Below are 19,541 nucleotides of genomic sequence, written 5' to 3'. Positions count from 1 at the left end.
CCAGAATTTTCAACATAGTTAGAAAAGAAAAAGACGTGCATAATCTCAAGACTGCCATCTACCCATATGTCAAGTTTCATAAAAATATTTCCAGTACTTTTTGCGTTATCACTGGATCCAGTTTATGTGTAAAATTTGCCATATTTTCAGCCTATTTGTTGCCATAGCAACCAGAATTTTCAACATATGAAGAAGAAAAAGACGTGCATAATCTCAAGACTGCCATCTACCCATTTGTCAAATTTCATAAAAAATATTTCCAGTACTTTTTGCGTTGTCACTGGATCCAGTTTATGTGTAAAATTTGCCATATTTTCAGCCTATTTGTTGCCATAGCAACCATAATTTTCAACATAGGAAGAAAAGATAAAGACGTGCATAATCTCCATTCTGCCATCTATCCATATACCAAGTTTCATAAAAATATTTTTAGTACTTTTCAAGTATCGCGGGATCCAGTTTTGTGGACGGACGGACTGACGGACTGACATATGGACGGACAGACGGACGGAGGGTAAACCTTAAGTCCCCTCCGGTAAACTGGTAGGGGACTAAAAAGCCAAGAATTCCATAATGATATATGTCTTGAATAATAACATGCAAAGTGAGAAGTTTCTTTCTCTCTTTTTGAAAGACATTGACGCAAGACAATGTTATGCTGTCATTTCTTCGTAACACGTATTTATATAATTCATACTTTAATTAAAAATATATAGATAGTTTCACGTATTCATATAGTTTATACTTTAATAGAAATAAGTAAAACGTTACGACAAAATATCATTGAAGTTTTAAAATGATATGAGAAATTATGATAAAAGCTTTTTTGTTTCATTTATAAAACATAATTATTTTTATGTGTATTTGTTAAAAGCATACTTATATTCATAATTGCGACTCCACGAGTGACTTTTGAAGATTTTTGAACTGATTAGTCGGGATTTTATACGTTCGATAATTAGTAGATACATACTGTGAGAACCTTCCCTAAATCGAGGGCTTGATGCTAAAGGATTGTAACTCATATTAAACAAAGAAGGAGTAACAACCCATTCACGCCAAGCTGTCGAAACGATCAAAGATTTTATCAAATATAAATGATTGACATATCTAATATAAATGATTAACTTATCTAACCTAAATATCTTTGAAAGGGTAAATAAAATTTAACTGACCAGGTTCAATAACCAATAAGTCAAGAAACATAGTTATATTAATTTAATAAAATACGATGCTATCAGTTTAACTACATATTAACAGAAAATTATATTTCTTCTAACAACACTAATTGTACTTATAAAACATTGCCCTCAACTAAATTCATTTAACAAATCTATCTTTGACCTCTGTCACTTGCGCAAGCGTAAGGTTGAAAAAACTGATACACGTATAGTATTAGCACCTACAGGTTTTCAATTATTATTTATTCATTTCATGATCTGTAAACAGTTAAATTATATTTGTATCTCCTTTATAAAAGTATCATTGCTATATATTAAGAAATGTATTTGAAGTTTCAAAATGTGCTGTGTGGTGTATATGTTTAATTTGCAAATGTTATATGTATAAGGCAATTTAGAGCAGACATAATCAGGTAGGAGAGTATCGTCTAGAGCACACACACACACACACACACACACACACGCTTGCAGGCACGCACGCGCGCGCACGCGCGCACACGAAACAAAAGCAACAGCAACAATATATTGACAAAATATTGAAAGGACGTGGGGTAATCATCTTAGTTTGATCAAATTTAAAGTCAAACATATTCCTTGAACGTTTCTGAACCTTTCAGTTTTATTGGTGGAGAAAGACAGCAAGAGTAATTTACGATAAAAATTGAGTCTACGTTATAAACTGTTCATAATTTAAACGCTACAGTGAGTTGGTTAAACAATCTTTATGATTTGCGTTCCATTGGAGACAGAAATATTGAAACAATTTCTCCATTAGTACGCTTTTAAGTTAGAATGACACTAATTTATATTATAAGATTACTATCAAATTATACTTTATAATATTTGTTTGATGAACGTCAAAACACATGACTAAATTTGCAATAAAAAGTTAAAATGAATTAAATTGATTTAAAAGGTTTGAGTCATGCGTCATTATAGGGTCTTAAAATAATTGTGTATAAAACGAGTCGTATGATTTGTTAATAATTAGAAATTTAATTAACGTCTTGTTCCATTGGTTAATTTGGTTTTTAGACTTTTATAAGTTTACTTGTATATAATTTTAGTTATAAGACGCCCATCAATCCTGACAGCGGACTTTCAATATTTTCAAAATGAAACGCATGTATGAATTATTATATTTAACATGATGGATTTTAGCAAATGAATAGCTTCATCAAAGAATGTTAATTTATTATCAAAAAGTGTTTAACTGATGTATAAATAGACAATGACTTTTTTATTGACAAGAAAAGAGCATTGAGAAATGGACGAAATTGCCATAATAGGCGTCGGATGCCGGTTTCCCGGGGCAGACAATCTTAAAGAGTTTTGGAGAGTACTTTACATGGGTGAAAATCACGTAAAGGAGATACCACGTGAAAGATGGAATAATGATGCGTTTTATGATCCAGATCCGAGTGTCTCCGGTAAAACTTACGTTCGACAGGCGGGTTTTGTCAGCGAGTACGTATCACGTGTTTTCTTTTATTAATACAATAATGTTTTATTATTATCATATGTGCACACAGCAAATGAATAATCTTAATGCAAATTTTGTTTTCACTTGTAAGTTGATGACTCCTCAAGAAAAAGGATACTTAGTAGATGTTATTCCTTTACATATTGAATTAACCATTCAAAACCAGTAGCAAATAATTATATAACCTTTAGGTTGGTACAACCTCCAATTCTATATTTAAATGTTCATTTTGTTAAATGTATGTCAAAACTGTATAATGATTTTATATTGATCTCATAACACTCTCACCGGAAAATTGCTGCAACATTTTTATTCAAAATTTGATTTGAATTACAACCTAGTCTGTGAGTTTAATAATTAACAGATAATATTGCCTGTGAATTTATCATACTGAAGTCCCTTTGCTTTCATTAATTTATACGCTTTAATAGAGGATGAATTCCGTTTCTTATTCGTATGTACAGAATGTATGGTGGATGTTTTCTGCCATTTCGTGTCAATTCATCGAGCCTTCGTGTCGTCGTGCCTTTGCCCCGAAAAATGGATATCACGAAAAATTGTTAAATTATCTTGTCTTCGCTTTTCGCCTTTGCGATACCCGCTGACACGATAATTCTGCAGAAGAAGATCTCGTGCCGTCGCCTTTTTAAATATTGTTTTTATTTGCCGAAAATGTATTGTGTCTTCGTGTCGGCGCTCTCCAAAGTCGTGTCTTCGCCTTCTACATTTGAAGCCCGGAGACACTAAATGACAGAAATCAGCCAACATACTGCGCTTAAGCTCAAATGATTAGCTTTTAAACGTAGGTCTGTCAATCCGACACAGTCGTCCATCATCCACCGTCAAATCAAAGAAAAACATTATAACCACTATTATAATGATGTCAAGAAAAACATTGGTTTCAGCTTAGAGGTCACATTTTCGATTTGATCTTCATCAAAACTTTGTAAGAAAAGTTTATGGAAAAAATATCATGGATGAGTTTGGAGATTGATCATCTTGCGTTTAAAACTTGGTTAAGAGGTCATTCAAAGATAAACTATGTTTACGTTTTTTATTTGACTTTCAGAAGAATAATCCCTATTATACCACAAATAAGATTGAATGTGCCATCTTGTGTCATCAATTCTAATAAAAAAATATTCTCCAGAGCACACATTTTTTATTTCATCAAATTGCCACATTATCGATATAACGGAAAACTAAGATGGGTCGTCTTGGTGTTTGTTTGAATGTTTATCATGATAATACCAGATAGGTTTAAAGAAGGGCCATCATACATTGAAAGATAGGTCACCAGATTAAACAAGTAAAATGGTTTCCTGCGGTGAACGTTTTAGTTAGTTGACAATTGAATAAACGATCACTATAGAAGAAGTTCTTTGGAAACTGGTGACCGTTGAAGACAGGAGAAGGTCGAACATAAAACAATTGTTTCTTTTTAAGAAAATGATTAAATAGGTCTACCATTTTAAAAATAATTCCGAGCAAAAAATAAATAAACTAAACACACAAGTTTACGCAGAAAATATCTCTATTTATTATGGCAGAATCCCCTACGAATATTTTAATTCTGTAAATGTTCAGTATAAAAAATTCATTGTTTGTAAAATTTAAGATAGATCTATATTACAGAAATATTGATAATTTTCAAACACATCATTCAATTTTTTCCACCTTAAACGGTAAAATAATTATAGAAAATTAGAAATATCACGTAATAGTTTTTTGTTCTCGATAAGCTGTAATTCGGACTAATTCCCTACAGGTAAATCCGTAACGTACCGGCAAACGGTATTTAGCTAGGTTTTCGAAAAGGTCAATTAACCAATCATGTACGGTTTACAGATCACATGCTCCTCCATGTACCGAAAACAGGTCACGTGCTCCTCCATGCCTCAAAAGTTAAACGCGTACCAATACCCTGCGGTCTCCAGACAGCAGGGAATAAAGTAAAAACTTTGTTAACTCTTCAAAGGTATACATTTTGATTTGATTTACAACAAACTTTATCAGAATGTTTTTATAAGTGTTACTTTGGCTAAGCTTGAATATTTGACATCTTAAATTAAAAACTATGTTTCTAATTTTCAACAACGAAAAATCTTGTTGACACTTCAAAAATTTTATTTGATCTTAAAATTTTTTCAGAATGTTCGTCTCCATGATATATTGCTCACGTTAGAATATGGATTAAAAAGTAGTTACGAGGGGTGATCAAAAATTAACCGGACTTTGTAAATGGTTCTTTACCTGTTAAATGAATTTACATAAAAATACACGGAAAATAAATCGGAATCTATTCCCTGAATGATACAAAAATACCAACAAGAAATATTAACAAAGAAAAAAGTTATGCTGTTATTGGCATGTACATGTATAGCAATGCGGCGCACGGTATAACTTTAAAAATGACGTTAACGACGTCACAAGCGTATTGTCCTTAACGGAGCAGCTTTTCACTCAATTACGGAGTAGGCCAATACGTGATACAGTCATGTTGTTGATACGGCTGATCCACTGCCTATATATATTTCTGTACAAGTGGGTATCATTGTATTGTAATAAAATGGATTATAATAAAGATCTCCTGTAAACACGCAAACTTCCGTTCTTTCCTTCTGTAACTTGATTGTTGGGAAAATCGCACATGCAATAAACTATATTATGTATTACAAATAAAGTAAAATAATGTTGGGGAATGATAACGTATCATACATACGATAAAAGAAGAATAATACAACTATGACCAAAACTGTCATTTTTTTTTAAATAAATAAAATGCATAGCCGATTTTGAACAGTGACTGTTAAATTGTTGACACAATTTCTCCATAATGATAACACTACTGCGTAAAATCAGAAAATAATTTGTACAATTGTAAACCAAGAATACAGTATATGTAATAAATGCATTAACTATTATCTTTTTAAAATCCTTAGAGTTGACTGCACCGTCCCGTAGCTACTGTCGAACATCGTTGACAATGTCCGCAGTCAATCGACCGTCATTTTCAACGTCTTGGCGATTGACGTCATCAACGTCTTTGAAATTTCTTTTTTTGTCTCTCCCTTACTTGTTTTCTATTTCTCTATTACCCTTTCTAAATCCTTCATGCTAATAAAAAATATACTGTGGCTTCCTGGAACTTTTCCCTTGATATCCATAATCTTTTTCTACATTTTAAACAGGTTCTCGTCTTAATTTTGACCATTTTTTCTTATTGATCGATTTTCGAGACTTTCAGACGACATAGATTTAACACGAATATTTTTTTAACAAGTGACGTTTGAATTGTGATTGCAAATATAAATATGTTTTAAATGAAGTCATTTTTACTGACAATGTCAAAGATATGGTTCATGACGTTTTGGCGTAGTTTGAAATCTAAATGTGCCATATTGTAAAATATACGCAGCATAAAGCGCCTGTGGTCAAGGCGAATTAACGCACTGCGCAGGGTGTGCGTTACCATGGTTTTTGAATTCGCTGTTACGGACAAGCTATTTGCGTATTCAGATTAGCTATAACATCAGTTTACAGGTATTGTTTTCCGATTAAGTGTGATATATAACAATAAGTGATACGTTGATAATTCTTTAATTGACAGTCACAGTCCGGTTTATTTTTGATCATCCCTCGTATAAAAGTCAGGTGGAAGAAAATCTATACATGTCCCTATTTTATGTTATTGTTTATCAAACTTTTGTCTCCTGTCTCATTTATAGTAATGGCAAGATTATATTTTTGAAACTTGGGTCAAAACAATTCAAACATTCTGGAAGTCACTGTTGAATTTGAATTTTATCTATTTTTGTATGGATGCATTGATGATTTAATAAACTTATTTTTACCGTCAAGTTTAACTGAATTGACTATACATGTATATGCCAGAAGATTGACTGTCATAATGGTGACTGACCAACAGTTGATATTTGAAAATTTTGAAATAATTTTGGCCAAATGTAAACTTACTTTGACTGTCACCTGTTTACTCACTTTCTAAATTAGATGTGCATAGGGTCGTTTTAAGCGATGGGACTTAGGTAAGCTAATAAGAGCAACCATTGCTCTTTTGTTTATTTTCAGTATCAACAAATGGGATAGCAAATTTTATGGAATTAATGACATAGAGGCAGAAGTTGTTGACCCCCAACAGAGACTGGTTTTAGACTGTGTGCATATGGCGTTAGAAGATGGTGGTATCCTAAAAAAGGACATTGATGGCGAAACTATTGGAGTTTACATAGGTTTGTAAAAAGTACTTTTGATTATAAAAAATTTAATCTTTTAATCATAATTATTGTGACTTTCAGATACCTATATAAGAAAGACCAAATAACAATTAGATGGATATTTAAAGAAGTAAATTAAAGATACCGTAATATAACTAAACACTTTTCAAAAATAACCAAATGTGCACTTATCAGCGATAGATCATTGAAATTCCCATGTTTGATTTTAGGAATCAATAAAAATTAAATTGGCTGTATAGAACCTACACATGTTACAAAACAAAAACGACATCAATAACCAAAAGTACATTTATCAACGGCAAATCATGAAAATCATCAATGTATCAAATTTCCATAGATTATCATCATCATAATTATTAAAAGAAAACCACAAAGTCAGTAAAACATGTCCATCCATGTATGTAAAGAATTGTCAGTGAATTATCACAAACGTTTCTTCATTTTGGTCTGTGCCAAAAGAGTACATTATATTTTCAGGCTGCATGACGGACGATTATAAATTTCAAGCAGCAGAAGACAATGCAATTAGTAACACCTACACTGTTACAGGTACACACAACAGCATTATAAGTGCTAGAGTATCGTATGCATACAACCTCACAGGTCCTGCCGTTACTCTTGATACAGCATGCTCGTCTTCTCTTGTTGCTATAGACATTGCATCGCAAGCTTTACAAACAGGTACTATATATATTCTTAATCACAGGTATATATACCATCAGCGAAAATGCTTCGGTCATAATTCGTAAACATCAATACACTAATGTTTTCTTTTTTCTTGTCCATTTAGAGTAAAAAGAATTACAAAATAACCTTAATGATGATATTATCTGTTGTAAATGATTTTTTTGTAAAGAATGGTTAGTTCGTGTAAGCTATACATACGAAATAAGTCTGCAATACTAATACGTTGATACAAATATTTGTAACACTTAAGGTAAGTGCAGTGCAGCCATATGTGGAGGTGTCAATGTTCTACTGGATCCTCATATGTTCATCATCCTATCCAAAGCTAGAATGCTGTCTCCGAGTGGTCAATGTAAAGCTTTTAATGCAGAAGCTGACGGTATGCAAGAGGGGAAGGGTGTGGAATTGTCATCACAAAGACATTGAATAATTTAAATTAAAATATCGTCAATAAAAATTGTATCATTAAATCTGGAAAATATATTGCATGTTTATAAGTTACTGTAGTTGATTAAGAAAACCTTTGTTCTTATTTTTCCCCCATTTTTTTAGAGATTAAATATTGTGTAAATAAAAAAATACGTCGTGTGTTTTAGAGTTTTCACAAATTAAGACAATTTGTTATTAAATACTATTTATTGTTAAACATTGTACTTAAAACATTTCATAGACACTATATTTCTTTGAAAATAGGCGATACAAGACGGAAACAGAATTTGGGGTACGATAAAGACTGGTACGAATCAAGATGGTCACATGACTGTACCTATAACAGCACCATCTGGCTTACAGCAATCAATTTTGATTGATAAACTCTATGAGCAATATCAAGTGGATAAATCTAGGGTACAAGTGATTGAAGCACATGGTAATATAACTTTCACAACAAAAATATTTGAGTGCCGGATTAATAATAGAAAGTTTGATAAAATTTTAAATTAAAATACGTGAACTTGTTAAACAATGTATGAAGACTGTTTAATGATTTAATGAAGTAAATACGTTTTAAGTTTTGAGATAAAAAATGCATAACGCTTGGTTGTGAAAATTATAAAAGCAATTCCCAAGATTTTTCGCGTTACAACAAAAATAAATCGTCGGATAAAGTTTCTCAAACACGAGAAACTAAAAACGTCAGGTTCGTGTCCGTCCTTTTTGGAGTGAGTCATAATCTATTGGCACTCATTACATTTTACTTGTCTATGTTATAAGGGATATTTTGTACATTATCTAAAATGCTAACCATTTATCGAACATTTTCAAACACTTTACAGGTACAGGAACCTCTGTTGGCGATCCAATTGAAGTAGACGCACTGGCTAGGCACTTTGGCAAAACTGCATCAACAGAAGCATACATAGGATCTGTGAAAACTAATATTGGTCATTTGGAAGCTGCAGCAGCAATGGCAGGTATTATTAAAGTGCTACTGATGATGAAACATAGATTGATTGTACCATCTCTTTGGTATACACAAAACGATGAAAATCCAAAACTTAATCTGAGTGACAAAGGTTTTAAAGTTCCTACAGAATGTATCACATGGAAATCATTTGGTTCAGGAAAGCTAACAGCCTGTGTAAACAGCTTTGGATTTGGCGGAACAAACGCCCATGCCGTAATAGAGGAATACTTATACTGTGTTGGTGAAGAAACTGATGTAGAGAATGATGATGCCAAAGTATTGCCTCACATTATTACAATGTCTGCTTATGACAGAACAAGTCTTGTAGATAGTGTAAAAAATGTTTTTGAACATTTAAATGTTCAGAAGTACGATACCTCAGCGGTATCTTGTACATCAACATGTAAACAAGATCACAGACCAATACGCAAAGCTATATTTGGTAAATCTCAAGACGAATTGATATCCGCATGCAAATTATACCTCAACAGTACAACACATGTTTTTTCACCTATAGGTGAAAAGAAAATAGTTTTCGTTTTCTGTGGTGTGGGGACTGCATGGAAAGGCATGTGTAACAGTCTTATGAAAATCGATGTCTTTAGGACAGCTATTAAAGAAGTTGATAGATATCTACATAAAAGGATCAACTGGTCAATATCAGACAAACTAAGAGAATCAAGCGATTTTACCATAGACGCCATGGTTACCCATATTGCAATATTTGCTTGTCAGATTGGATTAGCTGCTATGTGGAAACATTTTGGTCTAGAACCAGATGTTGTACTAGGTCAGTCTGTTGGAGAAGTAGCAGCAGCGCATGTCGCTGGATATTTTGATCTTAAAACTGCTGTACGCATAATTTATTACAGATCGAAGTACCTGTCGAAAGTAAAGGAGGGTACAATGGCTGTTGTTCGTAATGTAGATATCGCTATTATCGAAAAGCTTTGCAAAAGTCATAAAGGAGTCTCAATAGCAGTTAACAACAGTTCATTATCTTGCACCATATCTGGAAAAGCTGAAGATATCGAATTGTTTGTAGAAGAAATAAAGAAGACTGACAGCTTGAATCCTGAAATAATTGACTTAAATGTAGGGTGTGCATATCATAGCACTTACGTGAACCATGCTGCTTCAAAATTTGCCAAGAAACTACATATAGATGTTGTCAATGGAAATTCACCACTTATTTCAACTGTAACAGGAGATGTTGTAGGTGATGAAGTTATTGGGACAGGTGAATACTGGAAACAAAATGTAAGTCAGCCAGTGCTTTTTTCAAAAGCCATCAAAAAAGCAGGTTCTATGTTCCCTCAAAATATATTTGTAGAAATCGGACCATCACCTGTTTTAAGATCACACATAGCCAACATATTGACCAAAAAACCACATTTATTCATGTTTTTTTTCAATGAAGAGAAATGAAGAAATTACTACGTTAGCTAGTACTCTGTGTTTATTGTATGAAAATAATGTAAACTTGAATTGGACCAAAATACATCAATGCAAAAAAGAAGTAACAGATATACCGACGCATAATCTCAGGAAGCACAGGAACCTGTACAAAAGTCAGGATTCTCTTGCAAGAATCCAAGCGTCATATTCTGCAGATACAATGCATCTTTACATACGGCAAATTGGATTTGAAACAACCATGCCTGAATACCAAGCTATATTTGATCTAGAAACAACTGCCTTTATATATGAACACATTGTTTCAGGAGCGCATATTATTCCCGGTGCAACATATGCAGATATTGGATTTGTCATAGGACGAAATATATTTGGTATACCTTGTTATAGCATCGTTGTTTCTCTTGAGTTTCTAAGGCCGATGAAAGTAGAAACGGGAAAAAAATGTATACTTAATGTACATGCAATAAAAGAAGAGGACGGAATTTTATTCCACATCAAAAACCGTCAAAATACCATCTGCAAGGGATGGGTTCGTCCTGCGCTTCCATGTAAGAAAAAGCGTGAAAGAAGAATAGAAATTGATACTTTGAAGCTCGCCATGACGGACACGCTAGACACACATTTAGAATCCAAAGAAATGTATGATTCACTTGAATTAATGGGATTCAAGTACGGAGAGTGTTTTGAAATGATGAAGCATTGTGATACCAATGGAGAAAGCAGTTTCACGGAAATAGAAGTGCCTGATATTGTCATAAAACAAAGTGAATCAACAATTATTCACCCTTGCATTCTTGATGTTATGATACAGTCATCTTTCCATACAATTACGGAAGACAGTATTCAAATGATGAAGACAGAAAGTATAACATGTCTCCCAGTTGCTATTGGAGAAATTAAAGTCTTCAGAAAGCCGGAGAAAACTATGTACATATATACTTGTCGAATAAACACGACGGTTTTAGATACTGTTTTGCAAGTCCATTTCAATGTTCTTTTGACGACAATTGATGGACTTTTGGTAGCAGAGGTCAAAAACTATACAACTTACGGAAGAAGAAACGGCTGTCAAGCACCATGTGAGCTAAGCTATAACCAAGAATGGCACCCATTGAGGGGTTTTCCGCAAATTGAAAGTCGAAGTACAAACATTCTAGCGTTAGCAAACTTATATGATGAAACAACACAAAGCGTTTTTAATGATTGCAAACACGTTTTTCTTTTCCAAAAACAAAAACGCGAGACGGCAACACAATATGTAAAAGACGCATTTGAAATCGGTTCAAAATTTCGAAGCATCCAAGACATAACCGCTGTGTTATTTATTGTAAATGAACCAAACACAGACTCGCATCTTAGCGAGAAAGACTCAAAGAAGATTCATATTCAGGTCAGAGACAACTGTTTTATCATTGGTGTCCTCTTGAAATATATGATGGAACGGAATTTTAATGTTCCAGTATATATTGCCACTCAAAATTCACAGATATGTACTTCCGCTTCGGATAAGCAAACAGTTAGTTCTGGAGCAATATGGGGCTTTGTACGTTCAATAAGTGTAGAGTTCATTTACAACGAGGTAACGCTCGTAGATCTGCAACCATCACTTGTAAAAACAAAAGAAGCATTGCTACAACTTATTCTTGATACATGTCAAGACATGAAAGCTTTGCCACCTGAAATTGTAATTCAACATGGCACAATATATGAGGCCCAATATTTAAAGACGAGGAAAAGTGATATCGTCCCTAATTTGAGAGCAGATACCAACACTGTGGCTAAAGTAAATACTCTTTACAAAGCATGTTCACTAAATTCAGATACGGGAGATCATATGTTCTTTACGGAGCAATCGATCAGTCAAGTTGCAAAGCCGAAAAGAAACATAGCAATTCGAATACAGTCAGTTTATAAACACCCCATGATAATATCTCTAGGAAGGACAAATCGTGTAGCCCCATATCAGGATGTATTGAACGTAGAAAATCCACATATCCTGTGTGGCATTGAGTACACAGGATACATAATAGACAAGACATCCGATTCTAGAGAAACTTGTCTTCTGAATAGGAACAAAGTTGTATGCATATATCCGACACAAATCATGACGGAGGTGTCTGTTCCTAAAGGATGCACCAGAAAGCTAGAAATGTTTCCGCATTATCAGCCTGGAGTACTACTTAACACAATCATCAGCTGGAAATTTGCTGAACATGTTCCAAAACATTCCAATGTCTTAATCTACAGTGCACAAGAATGTAGGATGCTTGCTATGATCCTAAAAAGCGTACTGTCTGATAAACGACGTTCACATGTCAACATAAATCAAAAAGAAAGCAAAGGAGAATCGAAAAATGGTATGGATATTCTTATCATTATTGGGAAAATTGATCCAAATTTTTCTTTTTTAAGAAGATGTAATAAAATATTGTATCTTCAGGGAAGTATTTCGGAACAAGTTCGACAATATTTGACAATACCAAATAAACGGGAGTTCGTTTGTTTGTACCCAGCTGACCTGTTGACAAAAGATAATATCACTATTGCTTTCACAGACATTGTTCCTTGGTTGAAAAGCTATTATAAGGAAGTTAGTCTGAAATCAAAGGCGTCAGAAGGGATATTGTTATCCGCCACTTTTCCGTTTGATGCACACGACAATATTCAAAATTTAACATTACAGGTGAACAGTGTCGCCTGTACATCTTTTGAGGTGACAAAGAATTTTAACCTGGCTCTTCCAATCAGAAACCCTTTAAATAAACTCTTCAGCAAACAAGGGGTGTATATTGTCACTGGAGGAGCCACTGGTCTTGGGTGGGAAATATTGGTTCTCCTTATTGAAATGGGTGCTGGTACTATTGCTACAATATCGAGACGCCGGGCAAATTCGGAGAAAGAAAAGGAGATTTCAAGGATCGAAAGGAAGTTTAAATGCAAGATTCTATGTATAGAAGGTGATGTTACAGATTTAAAATCAGTGCAACATGCAATACATGATATCCATGAGCGGTGTGATTCTGCTAGTATACGTGGTATTTTTCATTGTGCGGGAGTATTGCACGGAAAACTTCTAGATAAACTAGAAGAAAACGACATCGACATTGTTCTGCAACCTAAAGTCATCGGGACGATGAATCTTCATAATGTTACAGACGGATTGGATATGGACTATTTCGTTGTATCATCTTCAATCAACAGTTTAATTGGAATTCCTGGTCAAAGTAGCTATGGGGCTGCAAACTGTTTTTTAGATGACTTTATTGACTGGAGACGAAAAAGGGGCTTAGTTGGACAATCGATACGTTGGGGTCCTTTGAATGTTGGTATGGCATCAAGGCCTGCATTTACCGACAATTTTTCTAAACTGGGGTTTAACCTCCTGACTGTTGCGGAAATACGTTGTTGCATGCAAGCAGCATTATTGCAAAACTCCACCAATATTGTTTATGCTGATATCAACTGGGAAACACTGTCAAGGAGTTATTCAAATTCATTTATGGCAAGAAATAGAAGAGTCATGTCAGTGCTTTTTGATGAAGTAGTTTCTTTTAACAATAAGTCAGATATTGATAGTTCATCATACAAATTTGACACTACAAGTCTTCAAAACGTAGACAAAGAGATGCAGATGTCGGCCCTTACATATTTTGTTATGCATACTGCAAGTAAAGTAACAGGTGAAGTCGATCCCGAAATAAGCACTGATGTTAAACTGGCTGATTTAGGTTTTGATTCAATGTCAACATTGACTTTCATTAATGTCGTTCAACACTACACAGGATATCGAATTCCTCCAGCATTCATGTCAAACAGTAACATTACTTTCAATGGTATCGTTCACCTTCTTGCTGAAAACTTATTTAAACTCACCAACTCTGTATCTTAAAATTGAGAGATGCCAGTAAAAGAGAAGCAAATGTAAATAATGTTCTTAAAACCATTTTAAAGGGAGAACATGCTATTACAGTATCGTTAATACTGCTTAAAGTTATAAATCTGAGTTAAATGACAAGCTTTTGATTATGTAAGAAACATGTTTTGAAAATGTAAAGTTGGTGTTACAGTTACATTGTATTGTACATATTTTTGTTTTAAGATTAGTTATTACGCATACTGATTATGATTTGCATTATACTCCTATTTCGAACTTTGTTATTGATAATGCTTATTTATATCGTGTCCTTGATATTTTACAAAAAGCACTATCGTATCTAGCCTTTATAGACATAGCTTCTATCAAACTAAGGATAAATGTTTGTTTCTTATGAGGAAAGTGTATATAAATCTCAGACGTATTATTGTCAATTGTAGTAAACATTCATTATATTATTGTTAAATCATTTTAATAATAAAACAGGCGAATTACACAAAAGGAATGTGTTCTAAATGTATTATATTTAGAATGTTTAGAAGTGGTTTGACTTTCTGAATGATGCAGTTGACTTTGCGAAATCTACATTTGAATAAACATTATTTTTTTCTTCATTTGAAGAAAATATAGTATTTTGTTTTGCAAATGTCGGTTTGTCTGTTTATATCTTGGTCAGTCAGTCAGTCAGTCTGTCTGTAGATTATTTCTTTTTTCTGCTAATAACTAGAGAACCGTCTGATTCAAACTTCACATAACGACCACCCAAATTTAGTTAAATACTTATTTTTGTGCACACACGCTTGAAAGCCGAGGTCACATTGACCTTGAATTTAAAAAACAAACTTTCTGGTCAATTACTAGAGAACCAAATGACTCACAGCCTTTAAACCGTAGTATAAACATTATGAGTAAAACAAAACCCTATTGATTTGGTGTCCATGCGTGAAGGTAAATATCACAGTGACCTTGAATATTGTAACCGCTTCTGCAAAATATATTGAGAACGATTTAACACATAGCCTTTTATCTCTTAATCATCATTGTTATAAATTCAATGAAAATTCTTTTAATTTTGTGAAACTGTGCAAAAGATGTGTATGATCCCCAAGTAAAAGAATACATGTGCCCTAAACGATAAAATATAGAAGAAACTAAAATAACCATAAACCAAACACAGTGCGCGCACAAACACACACGCACGCACGCACACACACAACAATTATGTCGTGCTGAACAATCTTCAATGATCGAAAATATAACATCTTTGTTTAAATGTACAGGGCGACATTTACGGTCTTCGCACGGCACAAATAACACTGATATGGCAATAACATAGAGAACAGCAGAATTCCTAAAGAACCTCTAAACAACAAAATTGAAATTGTTGCAGGCTCAGTTTGATTGAGTCTGTTCATGAACGGTACTGAAATATGCATGAAAACATCCAACCTCCATTCCAGTGACATTCCATTAAAAACGTCTTATGGTACCAAAGTAAAAGAATGCGTGTGCCCTAAATAAGAAAACAATGGACGGAACTAAATGTAATGAATTTTGAAAGGGGATCAGAAGTTATGAAGCCTACATATCACAAATAGGACGTCAACAGACAAATATAAAAAGCAGGCCACATGTCCAAGGGTGATTCAGCAATATTCGATTGCTGAATATTGGAACCACCCTTTTAGAAAAAAATGTGTTTAATTGAACAATCAAACGTTATGATTAATATGTTCTGCTATTAGAAACAAATCAATTGACTAAAATGTTTTTAGTTATCTTAGGCACATTATAGGAACGAATTTGTAATGTTATCACTACAAAATATTGAAAGATCTCAATCAAAATAGCTCTTATAATAAAATAAAGTGCCTTTGTTGAAAAAAACAAAGATAGCAATAGGTAAGGAGTGACAAGGTTGTGATAATATTTAAGGAACGTGATTTCTTTATATGTAAATACATTCCTTCTGAGATTAATTACAAAGTAATTTGTAAAAAAAGACTCAATATGGCAATTTTCCTTAAAATATTCATTTTAGGTACTGAAGGGCCATAATTCAAAATCCTCTAAACAGATTTTAATAGCATTTAGTGATCCTCATCCCCATATTTATATCAAAGATCCTGTAACACAATCTTTTATGTTTTTAAATCATAAATATGATGCTCAAATTACGATTTATCAATATTGTAGGTTCCAAAAAGCATTATTGATAAGGATATTACCGAATTTAACATTTCATGTAAGTAGGGAGTAATTAGGACTTTATTTTCTATAAAGTTTAACTCAAATTTTACAATAAGAAATGTATGCATATATTTGAATGATTACATATAATATACACAAATATTTGCAGTACATATTTTACATATTCTTCGGTGTTTGAAAATTGTTTTATTTGCATAATTATCTACATATGTATAATTTCATTTAGTGTGGTTAACCACTTTGATCACAACATACAGGATCTTTAACCATATTCTCAATATTTATGATTATTAGACCAATTTTTTCTAAGATATGGCTAAAACGGATGGACATTAGAGCTTATATTTTTCGGATTTTTTAAATTATGATATTAGAAGAGATTCAGCTCAACAAAATCAATTTGGTTTTGACTGACGGTCTGACAGATGGACGATCAGTGAGACGGTCAACGCCATTTCTATATCTCCTTAATTGTTTCTATGTTAATTTCCTATTTCTATATTATCTTTCCTTTTTATGAGTCTCTGAAAAAATATATGTTATTTACATGTATTATATATGGAAAACTGATTTCCTTGCCTAAATTATACCAACAACAAAGAAACATATTTAAAAGTCTATTTTGGTTAACTTTATGTGATCTAATGTATATAACGATTTAAGGATAAAATCTTAACAACCTGAACAATGACATTAATGGCCTTATTAAATTTCTTTTTTCAACAAGAATGGGTACAAAAAATAAGAAGCATGCTTTATTTTTTATTTAATGACAGTGCAACCAGAAAAAAACACACATGAATCAGAAATAATCACAAGAAAAATTATATGTAATGAATCGTGTCTATTAAAATGCTACTGTGCATATAAACGTTTTGAAATGTCTTAATGCTTCGATATAAAAAATATAGAAAACTAGAGCTTCACAGGAGTGACAAATATTCCCTCAATCATTATATCACATATTTTATGTATGTGCATTTATCCAAACATTTTATATTAGTTTAATAGAAATCACTTAATAAGTATTGAACCGATTCTTCGGACACAAAATTGTCTGACATTTGACCTTCAAAGATTACTTTGACCTGAAGATGGCCCAATAGGGCATGTATTCCGTACATAACTTTGTAGAGTTAAACATTTAAACAGAGTTTTAAGAAGATTTTTAAGTAGTACATGTTTCTTATGCGGACACGAAATTATCTGAAATTTATACTTCAAATGTGACAGTGATATTGAGGTAGCACAAAAGGCACCATGTGTTCTGCACATCTCCTTGTTCTGATGAAAATTTGAGTCAAGGTTGAAAAAAAATCAATGGATAAAGAATCTTTAGAGCTGTCATAGAATGGCCTGACTTTTGACCTTTAACCTTGCACATCTTCTGCGTGGATCCTTGACATCACCTGGCTAATTTAAGGGTTTGTAATTTAAATAAAATCCTTCAAAATGCATGGCATATATTGCGACGAAATTTGTCTAACATTTAACCTTCAAGTGCGATATTGCCCTTGAAATGGCACAGAGGCGGTGTTGGTTCTGCATACCATCTTACTGATTTGAACAGTAGAACCATGATTGAAGAAAACCCTTAATGGACGAAGGCGGTTTTAGAGCGGACGCAAAATAGTCTGAAATTTTACCATTAAAAAGTTGACTTTGAATTGGCCACAAAAATAGCATGGACTTTGCTCAAGCAAAAAGTAAATAGGTGAATACTTGCGCAAGCACTGAAGAAAATCTTATGAGTGTATTCAGTTTAATTGAGCATAAACGTAAAACTTTGACAATAGATTCAACTTCACTTGAGACGGCACATGGTTGTCATGATTCCTTATTTTGTGGAGTATCTGATTCATCTTTGAAAAAAATCCTTAAGGGGGTATAGGATTTAAAGAGCAGACATGGTGGAGACACCAATCGAGGGAATGCGTAACGGACAGACGTAACACAGTGATTCAGGGGGTGGGGGAGTATAGGTATTTGACTTACTACATGTATACGTTAATTGTTTCAAATGTTGCTTTAGGTATAATCTAGAATATTGATTCTAACAATGTAAAAATTTATTTGCTGCGATGGCGTTTTGTCTTAATGATACCTATCAATAATTATACAGAAGGGATAAGTACAGACCGCAGATGAACTTTGCTTGAAAGTTACATCAAAATAATCTTCAATGAAATCGTTGCAAACTAAAAAGCTAAACAAAGTTCGTTATGTTTATAATAAAGCAATAAAAATTCAAAGCAAAAACGAGTGTAAAAGTCACATATATATGTACAAAGTAAACAAACGTATACATTTATCAGATCATTTGTAATGTCATTTTACATATTTATTCAGTGAAAATAAGAACAATTATAATTTTTCTTTAGAAAGGCAAAGAAGATGAAAGTTGACGTAAAAAGCTTATAATTTTATTCAAGTTTTGCTTGTATAAAACTGTTAAACATTTCACAATTGACCGTCAAAACATAAAGAATTATAAACTTAATATTTTCTTCCATGTTTATTGAATTGTAGCATTTCCTCTGAAATAAAATTTGTAACATATTTTTTAAACAAATAGTGTCTAATTTAAATCTGCAAAAAACTTCAAGCAAATATAGGTCTCCAGAATTTCATTACTTGTTTTATTTTACATGAATTGTATATTTCAGCCTTTAACAATGTTTAAACACACACTTTTGTCAAACTTTGGTCTTCTACAAAAAGCCACTTTGTTCATAAAATAAGACCATTTTTATTCAACGCAGTAGCACGTATTTAGTGTTACATGCAATTATGTTAGGTCACTATATATTTAATACCACTATAAGATCAATATACAAGCATATTAAGCCAATTTACATGCTTTTAGATCTGTTTTGAAAATTACGCCAAAAGTAAAAGCATTTTGAAAAGATTAGCGTATTAGTTTTGTGTATTATACATTAAAAGTAAAAAGTTAACTTGAAAGAGTGATCTAGTCTAATTCAAAATACCATCATTCTAAAAAACCAAAGCAAAGTCTGTGATA

At 32.9% G+C, this 19,541-nt stretch overlaps 1 protein-coding gene across 1 annotated transcript; it reads left to right on the top strand.

Moving 5' to 3' along the window:
- The first annotated feature begins 2,448 nt into the window (after positions 1-2,448).
- LOC132728509 (phenolphthiocerol/phthiocerol polyketide synthase subunit C-like) lies at positions 2,449-8,047 on the top strand. Its single transcript, XM_060714150.1, is given in 5 exon segments — positions 2,449-2,648; positions 6,754-6,914; positions 7,398-7,601; positions 7,858-7,983; positions 7,986-8,047. Coding segments are annotated over 5 exon segments (753 nt in total).
- The last annotated feature ends 11,494 nt before the right edge of the window (positions 8,048-19,541 follow it).

This window comes from Ruditapes philippinarum, unplaced genomic scaffold (assembly GCF_026571515.1).
Source record: "Ruditapes philippinarum isolate M1 unplaced genomic scaffold, ASM2657151v2 ctg527_1_1_1_1, whole genome shotgun sequence".
Taxonomy (NCBI): domain Eukaryota; kingdom Metazoa; phylum Mollusca; class Bivalvia; order Venerida; family Veneridae; genus Ruditapes; species Ruditapes philippinarum.
The sequence above is the reverse complement of the archived record's forward strand: the minus strand, read 5'-3'. Positions and strand labels throughout refer to the sequence as shown.